At 33.9% G+C, this 19,268-nt stretch overlaps 2 protein-coding genes across 2 annotated transcripts; both read left to right on the top strand.

Annotated features, from left to right (window-relative positions):
* Positions 1 to 864: 864 nt before the first annotated feature.
* Positions 865 to 19,010, top strand: LOC18439871 (uncharacterized). Its single transcript, XM_006850026.4, has 2 exons — positions 865 to 2,087; positions 17,764 to 19,010. Exons 1-2 carry the CDS (start codon positions 1,090 to 1,092, stop codon positions 18,794 to 18,796), a joined length of 2,031 nt encoding a protein of 676 aa, XP_006850089.2. The 5' UTR covers positions 865 to 1,089; the 3' UTR covers positions 18,797 to 19,010.
* On the top strand, positions 8,047 to 9,389 carry LOC110007762 (polygalacturonase inhibitor 2). Its single transcript, XM_020670855.2, is given in 1 exon segment — positions 8,047 to 9,389. A coding segment is annotated over 1 exon segment (702 nt). The 5' UTR covers positions 8,047 to 8,172; the 3' UTR covers positions 8,875 to 9,389.
* Positions 19,011 to 19,268: the final 258 nt, after the last annotated feature.

Below are 19,268 nucleotides of genomic sequence, written 5' to 3'. Positions count from 1 at the left end.
ATGCCTTTATAAAATAGAGATCGCAAAAAACATGTGGGATTTTTCACCTATCTGACGTTGGAATTGCTAGACAAGAGGGCAATTCTAGAAAGAGGGTAGCGGGTTGGAGTCGGTCTCCGCATGATTTTTGAAAAAATTGTGACCCACACCATAATAAACGTGTCGATAACCATGTCTGTATGTAATTTTTGCTCGAATAAATTACGAAAGTGACCATTTATCATTTGTAAATAGATGTCACAATCATTTCCAATCATTAGAAAATTACGAAAGTAATCATTTATCATTTGTAAATAGATGTCACAATCATTTCCAATCATTAGAAAATTACGAAAGTAATCATTTATCATTTGTAAATAGAGGTCACAATCATTCCCTACTATTAGATGTTAAATTGGATGGCTGGGATGAATCACGAAATCCAATAATTCTTTATTGTTGGAACTTTGTGTATATCTAATGACATTCTTACAACAACCAATTTTAAAATATAAGTGACAATAATGATTGTAACTTTCACGTTCAAAAGATAAATGATTTATGTGAAAATATGATTTATGTGAAAATATAGTTTTTGATGTAGATAAGTAAAGAATAAAAACAGCTGCCCGTTTTTTAAATAATTAGTGGTTTTCGAATGTGTTAGTGAAAATGAAAATGTAGACCAAGAGCTATGGCTCAAATACTGCTACCACCTCGTCACCCCATTCCCAAAAATATAAATTTGGACGAGGACGATCGAGGTTTCCAGCACCAAACCCTTATCCTGTACAAGAAAGCAGCTTTTAGTTTGTCCAAAACTGCTAAAGAGGTGTCTGTTTTTTAGAGCGAGGGATTTGAAGTTTTATTTATTTATTATTTTATTTTATTTTTTTAAATGCGTATCCCTTCACGCGTTTGACAGCCGCTTGGGAACAGTGAGCAGTCAACAATATGCCGCTCTTACGTGGGACCACGTACCCAACAGTCATTACAATATTTCTCTAGGGCAAATTACGTCTTAACTAACTGTTTGTTCTTCTCCTGCCCCTAAAAAATCCCCCTTCATCTCTCTCATTGTTACGCACTCGATCCCACTCTCTCTTTAAAATGGCTTCTCTCTCATTCACCTCCGTTACTCCTCCATTACTTGTCCTCCTCTCCTGCCTCCTCTCCGTCGCGCACGCCGTTACGTGCTACCAAAAAGACAAAACTGCCCTACTCGAGTTCAAGAAATCCCTAAACAACCCCTACCACCTCGCCTCGTGGGATCCGAACACGGACTGTTGTGACTGGTATTGTGTCACATGCGACGTCGACACGGGCCGTGTCTCCGAGCTCGCTATCTTCGCCGGAAATGTGACCGGAACAATCCCCGATTCGATCGGAGAACTCACCGCTTTAACCGAGCTCACCCTGAGAAAACTCGACCTCTATGGCGAAATTTCGCCGAAAATCGGGCTCCTTAGAAACCTGACCTCTCTCCGCCTCGACTGGAACCGATTTTCAGGCCAAGTACCGGAATGGCTGAGCGAGCTAAACCGCTTGACATTTCTCGATCTCGCTTTTAATCAATTTTCAGGAAATATTCCTGCCACTTTATCGCAACTTCCTAACCTTGTGGCACTTCACCTCGACAGGAATCAACTCTCAGGCGAGATTCCGGCGAGTTTCGGTGGGTTCCGCGGAAAGACCCCTTCCCTCTATCTCTCGCATAACAGGCTTTCGGGTCTGGTGCCAAAATCTCTTGGTTCGATTGATTTCGACGTGATCGATATTTCACGAAATTTATTGGAGGGCGACGTTTCTCACCTTTTCGGAGCCACAAAAAGCACGTTTTCGATCGATATTTCGCGAAACAAGTTTGTTTTCGATTTCGGGAAAGTGGAGGTGCCCACGGGACTAGGGGTTTTGGACATGAACCATAATGCGATATATGGGGAGATACCAAAGTCCATAGTGGGTTTGGGAATGTTTCAGTCGTTCAATGCGAGTTATAACAGGCTATGTGGTGCTATTCCACAAGGTGGGGAAATGAAGAGGTTTGATGCTTCTTCTTATATTCATAACAAGTGCCTTTGTGGATCTCCTCTGCCTGCTTGTACTTGAGGGAATTCTTTTTCTTCTCTTTGTTTTTCTAGTTTTTTCTTGATTTTAGGGAAAGATTTTATGTTTCTTTTTTCTTTTTTTACTTTTTGTGGTTTAGCTTTTTCTTTTTCTTTTTGTTTTTGGTTCTGGGTTTGATTTTAGAAAAAGGTGGGGGAGGAGGGCTCGTAAAAGGTTGAGCGGTTTGAGCCTGTTGGTGTTTTGTTATAGGAATTGATAAGTTCATGGCATCAAAGGAGAAATGAAGTTTTTTAGAGTATAATGCGGTGTTTATAGAGAGAGATACCCATCTTTTGTTTTATTTGAAGTGTTTACTTCTCTTGATGGAGGTGATTACGATTCATGTAGTCCACTTCAATTAGTTGGAAAAAGACTCCGATGAGAGAGATACATATGTTTTATTAAAATATGTTGGTTCTATATAATGTGTATGATGGTGATGATGATGGTAGAGAGAGATACACATATATTGGTTCTATGCAATATGTGTATGATGGTGATGATGATAATAGAGAGAGATACATATATTTTATTGAAAGAGATTAGTTCGATGTAATATGTGCTATAGATATGGAAAAAGTTCATATAGAGCCGAGGCTCTACACAATCAAATTACAACCCACCTCAAAAATTTATTAGAAGAGGTTGTTTTGATGCCGAAATATCTTCAAATTGATCATCTCGACATCAAGATGCATGAACATGAGAAAAATAATGGATTTCAAGTTTTGAAAAAACTGCATCTTGTAACGCAATTTTTTTTATTATCAATTTCAAGACTTTCAAGTTTTTATAGATGTGCTCCATCCATACCATTTTTTAAGCTTTAAATTTCACAATTAAATATGAAAATATATTTTAAAGCTATCCCAAAGATTTTTAGTATTGAAACCATATTTCTCGACATTATTTGAAGGTGCATTTTACTTTGATTGTTTAGAGCTTCGGCTCTGTACAAACCGCACCCTATGGATATTGCTAATGTAATAAGGAAAATTGTTTCATGCCGGGCTAGACCGCATTTCTACATATGCAGTCCAAAAAATGTAAAGCATTCATCTTAAAGATGGATGCAAGTAGGTGTTCCATCTAAAAATAATGGAAACTAACAATCCAAATGTTTTCTTACTAAAATTATCATTTCTAATTTTAAAATTTATTTGCTTTTTCATATTCATGATCTACATGTTGGATATTATATGTCTTTAATAATTAAATCTTAAAATCCATCTTAAAAATAGATTTATTGAGATGCCTGCATTTCTACGCTTGGCCGCATAGAAGCCGGGTCCATGTAATAAATAAATGACTAGAGTAAGGGAATTGAAGTATTGGATGGAGAGAGAAACAGGTTTCAATCTCGTTTTGCAACCGAATACTAAAGCAATTTGGCGTTGTCCACCAACAAATTAGTGCCGTAGGATATGGGATTTGGTGGCCCCCACTCTAGACAAGAACGAAAAAGTTTATGCAAGGGTGAGGATCTAAACAATCAAATTAAAGCATACTTTAAAAATTCACTAGAAAAGGTTGTTTAAATGCTAAACAATCCTCAAATCGGTCATCCCGAACTCAAGAATGCATGGACATGAGAAAAAATAGATTTTAAATCTTGAAAATAGTGCATCCTATAATGTATTTTCCGAATTGTCAAAATTTTAAGATTTTCAAATGTTAGTAGATTTACTCAATCTACACTAATTTTGAAGTTTAAAATTTTATGAATAGAGATAAAAATGAATTTTGAGGAGATCACCAAGAATTGCACTACTGAAACGTATTTTAACAATATTTAAAGGTGCACCTTATTTTGATTGTTTAGGCCCTCAGCCTTATACAAGCCACACCCATAAAAAATCAATAATGAATGGTCTTCTCCCTCTTTCCCTTTCTTTCTCTCTCAAATGCTTTTGGAGTACTGTCTCTCTCTCAAATTCTCTCGGACTGGTCAATAATCAAGAGTGGTACCAATTCATCTCTTTTTCTCTCTCGTTAATCAAGATCATGTTTAAGAATCATTTAGCAAGCTCAAAATTATTGGAGGACCTCTTCGAATCCTCTATAGGATTGGGACCAGACTGATTCACCATAAAAATCATGTTTTCATGAGTAAAATATTACAACAATTTTGTTCTTAGATTGATTTGACAATCCTAAAACTTGTTTGAAATTTTAAAACAACCAATATTTAAAATTTTACAATGGTAACAAAAAATGGCAAATAGATCGAGCAGGTTCAATGAGTTGACCGAGCCAGTTTGAAGAGTAGGCTGATCTAGCTTGGATCTAGTGAGTGACAGGTTCGACCCACAGATCCGATAAAACAGTGATGAAGACCAATACATTTATCACTTATAAATAGTCTTTTCATTAACCTGAGTAGTAACATTAATTTCACCATAGTTCAAAGAATTTCTAAAATAAAGCATGGTGAAAAATATTGAAACCTATAAGGTTGAAAACTTGAACTATCCGTAAATTTCAAGTTCTATATTCGTCTTTGCATGTTGCGGTCACATTGACATGTCATTCTATTGAAGATTTAAAAAGGTGGATGATGCAAATGTTGATATATCCATTTTTATGAAAAATTGGGCATCACTTAATGGTAAAAGTTTATATAAGGGCGAGGCTCTAAACAATCAATCTAGGGCACGCCTCAAAAATTCATTAAAAGAGGTTATTTTTTAAGTTAAAAAATTCTACTATTTATCATCTCGACCTCAAGATGTATGGACATAAGAAAAAATGGATTTAAAGTCTTAAAAATAGTGCATCTGGTTACATTTTCGGATTGTCAATTTTCAAGATTTTCAAGCTTCCATATATCTGCTAAATCTATACTACTTTTGAATATTTACATTTTATAATTAAATATGAAAATAAATTTTCAAACCATCACAAAGATTTCTAGTATTGAAATAGCATTTTTCAACATTATTTGAAGAGGCACTTTACTTGGATTGTTTAGAGCCTCGACCTTGTACAAACCACACCCTTTCTTAATACATCTCTAAACAAAAATTGCATAGTTATTTATGTTGGGAAAGTATAGAATGAGACGATTTACCTTTCATACAAGCTAGTCACAATTAATCCAAGTTAAATTGGGTAGTTGCATTTATTCTATTGACCAAGTTCAAACTTCAAAAAAACAAAAAAACTTGAAATTTGTGATGCACCCAAACTATCAAATTTTACGAGATGGTTGTAATTGATTGTGACCAACTTGTATCAAAAGTAAATGGTCTCATTGTATACAATCCCTTTATATTAAAAATACATGCTAAATTATTTTTTAGAAAATTTGTAACTCATTTCTCTTGGTTTAGAAACCCACTCTATAATTTTCTCTCTAAAAAACTCATTATCCCTAGAACCCAATATCTCTTTATCTCTTTAAAAACCCATTCTCCCTCTCTGAAAACCCAATCTCTCTCTCTCTCTCTAAAACTCATTCTCTCTCTCTCTCAAAACCTAATATCTCTTTCTCCATCTAAAAACCCAATATCTCTTTCTCTCTAATATACAATCTTTTTTTCTATATCTAAAAATTGATTTTCTCTAGAAACTCAATCTCTCTTTTTTTCTAAAACTCATTCTCTCTCTAGACCAGTATCTTCTCTCTTTAAAAATTCAATCACTTTTTAGAAACCCAATATCTCTTTCTATCTAGAAACTCAATCTCTCTTTCTATCTCTAAAAATCCATTCTCTCTCTAGAAACCCAATCTCTCTCTCTCTCTAAAAGCCTATTCTCTCTCTAAAAACCAATCTCTTTCTAAATATTATTCTCTCTAAAACTCTCTCTCTAAAACTCAATCTCTCTATATAAAAACTCTACCTGTCTTTCTAAAAATCCAATCTCTCTGACTATCTCTAAAACGTATTTTCTCTCTCTAAAAACCCAATCTATTTTTCTCTTTTAAATAACAAATTCTCCATCTAGAAACTCAATCTCTCTTTCTCTCTCTAAAAAATACTTTGGCATACATTTTTTTATTATTATTACCATGAAAAGTTTTGAAGAGTGAGATTAAAATAAAAATAAAAAAAAAGAGGTTTCTTAATGGGCCGGCTTGAGCGCAAACCAATACAGTCTTAACTCCGGGCCTTTTATGGTCACTTTCCGGGCCGGGCTGAACGTATTCCGGTCTTACAGGGTGTCTGGCCGGGCCCGTTTCTACTATAATTTGGGTAATCGACCTCCATCGATAATTGAGTCAAATCAATCCAAATATCAATTTGAACCGATTAGATCTCGCTCATGGGTCCCATCCAATGACTTTGATGGCATTAGTGGGAGCGATGTCTCACTTTGCCCGAGGTAGAGCAGTGTTTTGAAAACTGAACTAGTCGATTTAATTAAGGGAAAAAATTACGTACGGGTAGGATTTCCACGCGTTTATTACAATGTGGGTCACATTTTTACGAAAATTATCTAAAGACCACCTGTCCTTGCTTTTTTTTTTTTTTGTTGAAAAATAAGGAACAAAAAAATTTAATTACATTATATAAGTATTTTTATACTAATTAGATAATAGGAAAATTTTCATATATAACCCTAATTCCTTTTATTATTTTATGATAGACTTTCATTCGGTTTTTCTTTCGAGCGGCATAAAAAAAGTCCTAAAGATTTCACCATACCTCTCATCTCTTATCTCTTTCATTTATTGACTTTCGATCATAAAATTTAACGCTAACAAATATTTTTATACCATTTTAACCCAAAAACCTTTTTAATAGGTGGAAAGAAAAAAAAAGGGTTAAAAAAGTATTTATGATGAAATGGTATAAAAAGATTTGTTGGGATTAATTTTTATGGTAAAAAATCAATAAAAGAGAAAGATAAGATATGAGGGGTAGGGTGAAATCCTAAAAGACTTCCTTATGTAGCATGAAAAAAAGAAAGAAAGAGAGTCTATCATGAAATAATATGATGAATTAGGCATTTATACGAAATCTTTCCTATATAATAATAATTACTTATAATAGGTGTGGTTTTTCTAATGATCGACAACTTAATAAATTGAATCATCGGGTGTGAGAAACATCAAATAGTGTGTTTGTTTGGTTTTGCTAGAACCAAACATGCTCTTAGAAATAGAGATGGCCGAAAGCTTGTGAGATTTTCCACTTATTAGGTGCTCGAAATACTAGACAGAAGGGCAATTCTACAAAGAAAGGGCAGCGGGCCGGGTTTGGTCTCCGCATAATTTTTTAAACAAGTGTGACCCATACCATAACAAACGTGTTGATATCTTGTTTGTGTGTAATTTTTTCTCAAATAAATTACGGGATTGTCCACAAAAAGACCATTTTCTTGTGTACATAGAAGTCATAATCATTCCCACTCATTAGATATCAAAGTGGATGGTTGAGAGTGAGTTATGAAGTCTTGAAACTTTGTGTCTATTCAATGCAACTCTTATAACCACTCATTTTGTAATTTAAAGGATAATAATGATTGTAACATTCATATACAAAAGATAAATGGTATCTTTGTAAATAATCTCATAAAAAAAAATAGTTTTTTTAGATAGATAAGTGATGAATACAAGCCTCTAACAGTTTTAGAAATAGTCAATAGTTTTCTGTCAATGGGGACAAAAATCTATACCGGTTGCTATGGTCCAAGTGGTGCTACCACAACCTCAACCTCATTTTCATAGATTTGAATTAGGACGATAATATAGATTTGAATGAGGACAATCTACGATTGCAACACCAATTATCATATAAAAGAAGACAGTTTTAAATTCGCCCAATAGTGCAAAAAAGGTTATACATTTCATGTTTTTAACCCTCATCCTCAAAGAGTATAGTTTTTAGAAGCATGGTTTTGTTTTCTTCACCTGGGATGGTTGTAATTGTGACCTTTTTTTATTTTTGCCATTGCTTATCGCTTCACGCGCTTTGACCAACAGTGTGGAGTCCACAAAAATGCGGCTACCAGGTACCCAACAGGCATTACTATGTTTCTCTAGGGCAAACTACGTCTTAACTATTTGTTCGTCTCCTCTCCCACCCATACAAGATTCCCCTTCCTCTCTCTCTCTTACACTCGATCCCTCTCTCTTAAAAAATGGCTTCTCTCTCATTCACCTCCGCTACTCTTCCATTATTCGCCCTCCTCTCCGTCACTCACGCCGTTACGTGCTGCCAGAAAGACAAAACTGTCCTACTCGAGTTCAAGAAATCCCTAAACAACCCCTACGCCCTCGCCTCGTGGGGTTCAAACACGGACTGTTGTGGCTGGTATTGTATCACATGCGACACCGAGTCGGGCCGTGTCTCCAAACTCGATATCACCTCCACAACTGTGACCGGAGAAATCCCCGATTCCATCCGAGAACTCACCGCTTTAACTTCGCTCACCCTGAGAAAACTCGACCTGTACGGCGAAATTTCGCCCAAAATTCGTCTCCTCAGAAACCTGACCTATTTCCGCCTTGACTGGAACAGGTTTTCAGGCCAAATACCCCCATGGCTAAGCGAGCTGAACCGCTTGGCATTTCTCGATCTCTCTTTCAACCGATTTTCCGGCGAGATTCCGTCTACTTTCGGTCAGTTCCGCGGCAAGGCCCCTACCCTCGATCTCTCACATAACGGGCTTTAAGGTTCGGTGCCGCAATCTCTGGGTTCGATGAATTTCAGCAGGATCGATATTTCAAGAAATTTATTGGAGGCCAATGTTTCTCAGCTTTTCGGGGTGACGAAAACCACGTATTGGATCGATATTTCGCGAAATAAGTTTGTTTTCGATTTCGGAAAAATGGTGTCATGATGGCAGTTAACGACCATCTCGACTTTTTAGGTGTCGTGATGCCTCAAATCATTAAACTGCCCCAGGCCATTTCAGTACTGAGTCTACCGTGATGTTTTCGTGGTCCTAATACTACCGTTGAGGCCATTTTAGTTTTAAAAAAAACAAAAAGCGAAAAAAATAGGTATGGATTACGTTTCAAAAAGTTTGGGGTTTATTTTCAATAGTCTATTAACATATATTTTTTATAGTTTGCCAATAAAATTTGCATAATTATTTATGTTAAAAGTCTTATACGTCCAATCATTTAAGCCAAAGATATTATCCTTTTGTTTGAGTATAATATCCATTTACTCCATAAGGTAGAACCCCACTTAAAATTAATTTTAGGATCTCTAATCTTGGGATGTGACCTCTTCAACACATATATTAACCTAAATAAATAAATAAAAATCCTATTTGTGCCTTTTATGCACTAAAAAAAAAAAGAAGTCTCAAGATTGAGTAGAGACCATCCAATTTATCGATTACAAAAATCAAATTCTAAATTTTTATCTTTTGAAAATAATCATCTAGTGATTCTTAGATGGTTCCCAAAGTTCCAGATTAAAAAAAATCCTTTCAAGTAAACTGAAAAAGTAAATCATGTTCCCAAAATAGCATAGTACATATGCTTAATTTTAAAATAACCATTATCATAAATGTCAATAATATTCTCCACTTGGTTTTATACCCCGACACATCAAACCTTGAATATTAGTAAATTAAATGGGTTATATAGATAGTGTGAAAATTTTACAATAAGGTGTGAACCTAATATTAAAGAAGTAAAGTGTTCCTTGAAAATCCATCAAAAAAATGTTGTCTCAACATTTCAAAATCATCTCAATCTCGTGAAAGATGGAGATGAAAAAAATAAGGATTTTGAGTTCAAAAAATAATGTATCTGGTGACACATTATATGGGTTACTTATTTTGAAAAATTTCAATTGTTGGTAAATATACTCGATTTGCACCTTCTTTAGAGCTTTAAATTTCATAAATTTCAACTGATGTTAAATATGGACTGGGTTTCAATGCATTTATTATTATATGCATTTTTTACAAAAATTATATAGAGATCAACCTCCGACTGTTGCTCTTTTTTCAGAATTGAAAAATAAGAGACAAATAAAATTAGGAAAATGGTTTCATGTGGTGGGGACCTTCGATTTTAAGAGAGAATATAGAGGAGATATTGGCTTCACCAGTGATTGAGGGTTTGCTTCTTCTTTTTTTTCCCTTTCTTGGGATTTTACGCATGAGACCAATTATCTTTGTTACAAGCAATGGTTTCAAAAACGGATCGGTGCCTCAGATCGGGCACCCCAAAATCCATCCGGATTGGTGAATTAGCGGTCTGGATCGGGAATCGATCAAATCAGTCAAATTAAACTTTAAAAAATATCTTAAAGAATTATTAAAATTCATTTTAAATGTTGTTTTTTAATAATCCAATAAAAAATATGAGGATTACATAATTAACTTTCATTTTTTTTATCAATTTGCGAATATTGAGATGTTCTTTCCCTGTATGAACTTATATTAACTATTAAATTTGCATAACATAAGACAAAAAACATAGACTTATCATGGATAAAGTATATAATCATATATAGATTACATTAAATAATAGATTAAATTGATGAAAAAATAGCCACTAAAATCTCGAATTGGCTGAAAACCCTAATTCGCTAAAAAAAAAACTAAATTATTACAACCTAAGTAACTATAATCCAAAATTATTACAAACTAACTAACTACAGTATTATATATTAAAATGAAATTTGTTGGTTTACATTTTATTATATAAATAATAACAAATTCAAAATATCTTATAATATCATTTAATTTAAGATGTATTATTGACAACTGTAAAAAAAATAGTACATTACAAGATTTATAATGCAAATAAATAAATAAATAGTGGAAGAGATTGTTAGAGACGGAGAGATATTTCAACATTGTATGAATCCTATCTTAAAATTAATATTCTTAAATTTATGTTAAAGATTTCCATATTATAAAAATAAAAATTATAATTAAATCGGTTATTTTTAGTTTGTATTAAAAAATATCTGTTGTATTAAGAAATATCTTTTATTGACAAGAAATACTTGTTGTATTATCTTTTTGTAATATAATACTTGTTGTATTGTCTTTTTTTTTTTTTTTTTACAAGAAAAAAAGAAGATGTTATATTACTTCTTTTTTTTGCTTGTTGTATTACTTTTTTCATTCTTTTACAAAAAAAAAAAAAAATGATGCTGCCATTATGACTTACCCCCTTATGCTGCCATTATGACTTACGCCCTTCTGCCATTATGACTTACCCCCTTATGCTGCCATTATGACTTACCCCTCCAAGAGTATACTATTCACTCAACGTACCCCTTTATGACTTTTCTTTCTCATCTTTTTCCCTTCAACAAATTATCTTCGCAAAAACCCCTCCAACCAAAAAAAAAAGAAAAAGTATCCAAAATACCTTTTGCCTTCATACCCCTTCTCTACGCACCTGAAGCTTTTCCCACGCGCTGCGGCACTCTAGAAACATGCTCCGGTAGACAAGTTTTTGGAGCCAGAGCGCTCTGGCTCCAAGATCAGCTCCTCCGGCAGTAAGCCACTTTGATCCGACGGTTTAGTACGTCGCTCCGATGATATCTACATGCCCTCTGGTAATACTCTTTTGGAGCACATCGCTCCAGTGGTGTGGCAGCGTGCTCCGGCATTGTTTGATCTTGCTCCAGCAGTGGCCATTGTGATCCGACAGCCATTTCAAAGCGGTTCGGCATTGTTGTCCTTCGCTCTGGCAATAGGCAACTTCGAACCGCCAATTGAATTTTTATTTTACATTAAGGGTATTTCTGTAAAAAAAATTACAACTTTTTACTTTGGAGGGGTTTTTGCGAGGAAAGCTTGTTGAGGAGAAAAAAGTGTGAGGAAAAGTTTGGGTGAGGGTAAGTTGAGTGAATAGTATATTTTGGGTTTTTTTTTGTAATTTTTCCTATTTTTTAAACCTTTTATTTTGTTCTTTTGACAAGAAATACTTGTTTTAGTACTTTTTTTTTTACAAGAAAGAAAGAAGATGTATTGTCTTTTTTGTTTTTTTAGCAAGAAATGCTTGTTGTATTACTTTTTTTTTATGATATTATTTTCTTCTTTTTATTTTTTATTTGAAGACAAAAGTAAAAACCTATGTTTTATTTATCTTCTTTTTTTTATGATATTTTTTTATTTTTTTTTGAAGACAAAAGTAAAAACATATCTTCTTTTTATTTACCTTTTTTTCATGATATTATTAAAATTGCACAATAGCATCCCCAAAGCTCAGATTCGAGCTTAGGACATCCCCAGAAGAAACCTAGTTGATAACCACCACAACCCATCACACAATATTCAATATTTTTCTACAATAATTATTTATATTGAATAACTATTCAACATTATATCACTCAACGCAAATCTCACATCGAAGAATCGAAGAAAGTTTAAGCCCTATAAATATTGTACAATAGCATTAATGTTGGATCGGCCGATTCCCGATTTTACAAAAGAATCGACCGTGGTGACCGATTTCGGTGTCGACTAGGGCGAGTCACCCGATTTTACAAAAGAATCGACACGTGGTGACTGATTTCTATGTCGACTCGAAGATTTTTAAAACCCTGATTACAAGAGATTACAATTACTCCTAGCTATTAATAATTGGACTCCTCCCGAAGTATCCAAATATTATTAAAGATGAGGGAATTCCACACATTGAGTACACCCATGTTATTAGAGCTTTTTTCTTACTATTCAGGGTCGGCGACTGATTCTTTTGCTTGAGCTCTTTAGACGATTGTGTCTTTATATAAGATTTCTTACTCATTATAGCTTTTTTCTAACTATTCAGGGTCGGCGAATGCTTGAACTCCTTCAACGATTGTATCTTTATACAAGATTTTTTACTTGGTTCAAATTCATGTCTGTGAAATTATAGCTATTTTTTTATCTTCAAGTAATTTCTATTATAAATTTTAGGAAATTGTGAGGCAATCGTTTTTGCTTTGCTGTTTCATTTATCAGCACTTGTGAGCATGCATATGAAAACTGACTCTCTCTCCCATGCCCATGAACTCTCTCTTACTCTTAAACGGACCTTTACCAATCGAACTCAGCATGGAAGCTACTCAATATTCGGACTATCTTTTCCTCGCATGTTTGTGGTTGTTCTTCCACATAAAAAAGTTTTAACATTCTTTTTCTTCTCAATGTTAATGTTCTTGGATCTATTCGAGTAATTAAATGGGAAAATTACAGAAAAACCCTCAAGACTACACTTTTTATGGAACTTAGCCTAATCTAACTTTTTCTTTTACTTTTTTCTTAAAAACAAACTTTTTATGCAAATACCCCTTAAAGGAAAAAGTTCATCTTTTTTAAACGGAAATGCCCTTCTCGTACACAAAAATCATTTTGGATAGATTTGACGATGGCTTTTGGACCCAGTAGCATATTGCAAGAGCGCACCATCACATTACCGGAGCTCGCAAGTGCCGGACCGCCCTTTACAACTGTCAGGCCACCCTTTGCAACGGCCGGACTACCATTTGCAATTGCCGGACAATCCTTTTCAATTGCTAGACCACTCTTTACACACTGTCGGAGCATTACTGCCAGACCGCATTTTACAAAGTGTGAGAGCCTTATAGCCAGACCGAACTTTACATAGTGCCATAGCACTATTGCCGGACCTTGCACGTACATGGTGTCGTAGCCCTCTATTTCAGCGGGATAGAGGAGAGAGAGGCGTGGGTAAGGTAAAAGTAAAGGAGGGTAGTTTAGGTATTTTTTTAAATTTGGTTGATGAATTTTTGCGTAGAAAGTATATTTTGGAGAAAAAAGTGAGAGAAAAAATTGGATTGGGGTAAGTTGCATAGAAAGAATAGTTTTGGTTTTTTTTTTTTCTAATTAAATCTAGGCTTCTACTTAGAAATAGAAATATAGGTTTTTATTCATTGAGGAATACATGCCCATGCTCGTTTTAAAAATATTTAGTAGGCTTTCGAATTGTAAGTGAGAATGAAAACCTAGACCGGTAAACTGAGACTCAAGTAGTGTTACGATACAACCTCAACCCATTCCAAGAAATTTTATGAGGAAGATCAAGGACTCCAACACCAAACCTAAGGGCTCGTTTCGATAGGAGGAAATTAAGAATCTTAGATATTTGAAATCCTAAGGAAATCTATGGATTTTCAATATCAAGGATTTTGTTATGGATTCCTCAAATCTCTTGTTTGGATAAACTATACAAAATTCATGGATTCCTTGCAATCACTTCCATGTTCATTGTTTGGTAACAAAACTTGATACAATTTCTCTTTGTAAAATTTTTATATGCTTTCTATCTCTAAAACTCAAAATTTTGAGATACTTTTTAGCTCTAAAATTTGATATGGTTTCTCTCTCTAAAATTTAATATGCTTTCTATTCAAAATTTAAAATTTGAAAGTGTCTATCTAAAACTTTTGAGATAATTTCTCTTTCTAAATTTTTAGGTGCTTTACTCTCTATCAAATTTAATATAATTTCTCTTTCCAAAATTTTAAAATACTCTATCTCTAAAACTTAAAACTTGAGATAGTTCCCTTGTTCAATAAATTTGAGAACGTTTCTCTATCTAAACATTTTTAAGTAGTTTCACTCTCTAAAATATGATATAGTTGTTCTCTCAAATTTTAAGATATTTTCTCTTTCTAAAAGCTGAAATTTGAGAAAATTTCTCTATAATTTTTTTGCAATAGTTTCTTTTCCTAAATGTTTATGCACTTTCTCACTCTAAAATTTGATATAGTTACAAATTTTATATATATATATATATATATATATATATAAGAAAAATATGGGATTAGCCTATATAAGAAAAGTATGGGATTAGCCCAATAGCTCATTTGAACATATGAGTCCAACGGTCCAGATTGAATCTGGATCGATCTGACGATCACAGATGTCTGGTAGTGTTTAAATTTTATTTTTTTGTCTACAAATCCAAATCACTTGAAATTTTAGGTATGTGTTCTTCTCATCAAGGCGCACCTAATAAAAATATAAAAAAAAATTATTCCTGAAAAAAATAACCAAAATACATTTGAAACGTTTCGAGGGTACTTTGGTTAATTTATTTCATGTAAAATATTTTTTTGATATTTTTCCAAGGTTCATTTATTTTTTATAAACACGCGTCTAAAATTTCAAGTAATTTGGAGTTATAGAAAAAAAACTAAAATTCAAACACTAACGGACATTCTTGATCGTCAAATCGGCCCATATTTAATTTGGAACGATGGGCTCATATGTTTATATGAGCTAGTGGGCTAATCCCATCTGAACCCTGGGATTAGCCCCATTATATACTTTCCCTTTTATTATACATGGGTTGGCATATAGATGTATTCTTAGCTGTAGAGGTAAGGCGCACATTCAAATTTTATCGTAGTATATAATTTTGATGTAAAATACTCTTAGGATTATCTCAAAATCTATTTTTATATGTAATTATAAAAATTTAAATTTAAAAAATGATTAAAAGCAAGTAGATCTATAAACACATGAAAATCTTGAAAATAGACGGTGTAGATAATATGTTGTAAAATGTACTATTATTGAGACTTAAATTTTTTTATTTTTCATGGTCATACATCTTGATGATCAATCAAACGATTTTTTTAACATTAAAACTACTTATTCCCCGTAGTTCTACATTATAAGGTTGCATCCTTATATAAACTTTTTCCATTATACATTTGCAATTATACAAACCAAATGGATGAAACCAATGGTTTAAAAAACGGATCGGTGACCCCGATCGGGCACCTCAAAAACCGATCTAGATCGGCGAATCGACGTTCCGGATCGAGAATCGGCTGAATCGATCTAATTAGAGCTTCAAAAAAATCTGAAAAAATTATTAAAATTCATTATAAATATTGTTTTTTAGGAATGCAATAAGAAATGAGGATACTACATTATTAACGTTCATTGTTTTCATCAATTTATGAATATTGAGATGTCCTTTCCATGTATGAACTTATGTTCACCATTAAATTTACATCACACAAAATAAATCATAGAATTATCATGGATTAAGTATATAATCATATATGGACTACAATAAAGAGTTGACTAAATCGATGAAAAATTGGCTACTAAAATCTCGAATTGACGGAAAACCCTAATCTGCTAAAAAAACCCAAATTATTACAACCTAACTAATTATAATATTATATACCAACAATATTTTATAATTATTTTATTATAGAAATAACAAAAAATCCAAAATATTTTATAATATCATCTAATTTAAAATGTATTATTGACAACTGTAAGAAAAATATTACACTACATGATTTATAATACAAAAATTTAAAAATAAAATAAAAGATTTGGTTATCAATGTAGAAATTATTAGAATGCGTACCAATTTTCATTAATTTTTTAGGTTTCTAAAATAAATTAATGGAAGAGATTGTTAGTAGAAAGAGAGAGATTTCAAATGGCCTCATTGTATGAATCCTATCTTTAAATTAATATTACTAAATTTATGTTAAAGACCATCATGTTATAAAAATAAAAATATAATTAGGCCATTTATTCATAGGTTGTATTAAGAAATACCTTTTATTTTTTTGACAATAAATACTCATTGTATTATCTTTTATTTTTTTTAACAAGAAAAATATGATACTTGTTGATTATCTTCTTTTTTTTTTTTGACAAAAGAAGAAGATGTTGTACTACATTTTTTTTTGCTTGTTGTATTACTTTTTATTTTTTTATCTTATGAGCTAGTACTATTTTTTTAATCGTAATTAACTAATTAATTAATTATTACTCATATAATGAAATAATACCAAGATATAAAAGCTTAATAGAGATTTTATGTTTTTTTGGTAAGTAAATTTAAATTTTTTTGGTGAAAGATATGGGTGATCGGAACCTAATTATTATTTTTTAATATTTTTTTTTTTTTTATCATCAAATTTCATTGCCACAATCGGACATACAACTTCTTTATTTATGACGGACGTACACTGTCGTACGTACACCATCGCTCGTACACCATCTCACTGCAATTTATTTCAAGCTAATAATATTTGCCGACGTTGGAGTAAGGACTTTTGGCATTCATGTGGGTGGGGGAATAAGGATATTTGGCATTCATGTGGGGGGAGTAAGGTCACCAACACTTGGCATACACGTGGGGGAGTGAGGCCACCTTCACTTGGCATTCACGTTGAGGAGTAAGGTCATTTAAGGTGGAGTGCGAACAATTCATATGGGGGAGAAATGTGGAATGCCAGTTGGCATAAAAATGTGTCACATTTCAAAAAAACCAAATCAAGGTGGGTGTATAAAAAGAAAACTGAATTGAAAAATGAAAAAGTAAAAAGTGCCGGTTGGAATAAAAATGTATCACATTTCAAAAAAACCAAACCATTGTAGGTGCATAAAAAGAAACCGAATTGAAAAATGTAAAAGTAAAGAACCGCCGATTTTACCGATACTCTATTTAGATATGTTATCACCGATATCTGATCGGCGATTTTTTAACACTAGATAAAACTCAATTTATTAATGTAAATATTTGTTGACAAGACATTTTTGCGCGGGAGCTATACGTACCGTTAGCGCACTTTGACGGCGTTTTCGGAGTCCGTCAAAGCTCAAAAGAAACACTGAGCACTCGACAAAATGCAGCTCCACATGTGACCAGATACCCAACGGTCATTACCATATTTCTTTATGTCAAATTTCGTCTTTAACGGTTTGTTCCTCATCTCTCCCACCCCTATAAATACCCCATCCACTCTCTCTCTCACTCAGTCACACTCGATCCCTTTCTCTCTCTCTTCTCAAAATGGCTTCTCTCTCATTGACATCCGTTACGCTTCCGTTGCTCGCCCTCCTCTCCTCCGTCCTCTCCGTCACCGACGCCGTTGCCTGCTACGGAAAAGACAAAACTGCCTTACTCGAGTTGAAGAAATCCCTAAACAACCCCTACCACCTCCCCTCGTGGACTCCGAACACGGACTGTTGTGACTGGTATGGTGTCACATGCGACACCAACACGGGCCGCGTTTCCGAGCTCGCTATCTTTGCCGGGAATTTGACCGGAAAAATCCCCGATTCCATCGGAAAACTCACCGCTTTAACTCAGCTCACCCTGAGAAAACTTGACCTTTACGGCGAGATTTCGCCAAATATTCGGCTCCTCAGAAAGCTGACATTTCTCAGCCTTGACTGGAACCGCTTTTCAGGCCAAATACCGGAATGGCTGAGGGAGCTAAACGGCTTGACATTTCTGGATCTCTCTTTTAACCAATTTACGGGCAAAATTCCTGCCACTTTATCCCAACTTCCTAACCTTGTGACCCTTCACCTCGACCGGAATCAACTCTCCGGCGAGATTCCGGCGAGCTTCGGTCTGTTCCGCGGAAATACCCCTTACCTCTTTCTCTCGCATAACGGGCTTTCGGGTCCGGTGCCGAAATCTCTTGGTTCGATCGATTTCGAAAGGATCGATATTTCGCGAAATTTATTGGAGGGAGACGTCTCTCACCTTTTCGGGGCGACGAAAAGCACGTTTTCGATCGATATTTCGCGAAATAAATTTGTTTTCGATTTCGGGAAAGTGGGGCTGCCCAAGGGGCTAACGGCTTTGGACATTAACCATAATGCGATTTATGGGAAAATACCAAATTCCATAGTGGGGTTGGACAATATTCAGTTGTTCAATGCGAGTTATAACAGGCTATGTGGTGCTATTCCACAAGGTGGGGAAATGAAGGGGTTCGGTGCTTCCTCTTATATTCATAACAAGTGTCTTTGTGGCTCTCCTCTTCCTGCCTGTGCTTGAGGGAAGTTCTTTTTTTTTTTTTTTCTTTTCTTTTCGGGGAAAGATGTTATGATAGTGAGACTTGATGCGTGTTCATATAGAGTTACCCAGGTTTTATTTAAAGTGTTTTACCTCTCTTGATGGAGCCGAGCACGATTTGTGTAGCTGGGTTCAATTGTTTGAAAAAAAAAAAAAAAACTTAGATGATGATATAATATATTTATGTTTTATTAAAGGGAAAATGTTTCTATACTTCTCCGATATCATAGAAGATCTATGCTTTCTCTACCATCCAGCTATCCAATTTTGATCAAGTGAGTAACTCACCGTTTGATCCTACATCCAACGGCTTAAAGTATTTTATTTTTAAATTTTTAATATAAATTGTATGAATATGAAAATTTGTATGTGGTATATTCTCATTGGTGCACAACTTAAAAAATAGTAAAAATATTTTTTTGATAAAATATAAAGACCAAAATACCTTTTGAAA

This window comes from Amborella trichopoda, chromosome 3 (assembly GCF_054954075.1).
Source record: "Amborella trichopoda isolate Santa Cruz 75 chromosome 3, AtrichopodaSantaCruz75HAP2 v2.0, whole genome shotgun sequence".
NCBI lineage: Eukaryota > Viridiplantae > Streptophyta > Magnoliopsida > Amborellales > Amborellaceae > Amborella > Amborella trichopoda.
Note: the sequence above shows the minus strand (reverse complement) of the source record. Positions and strands in the feature narration are given on the sequence as shown.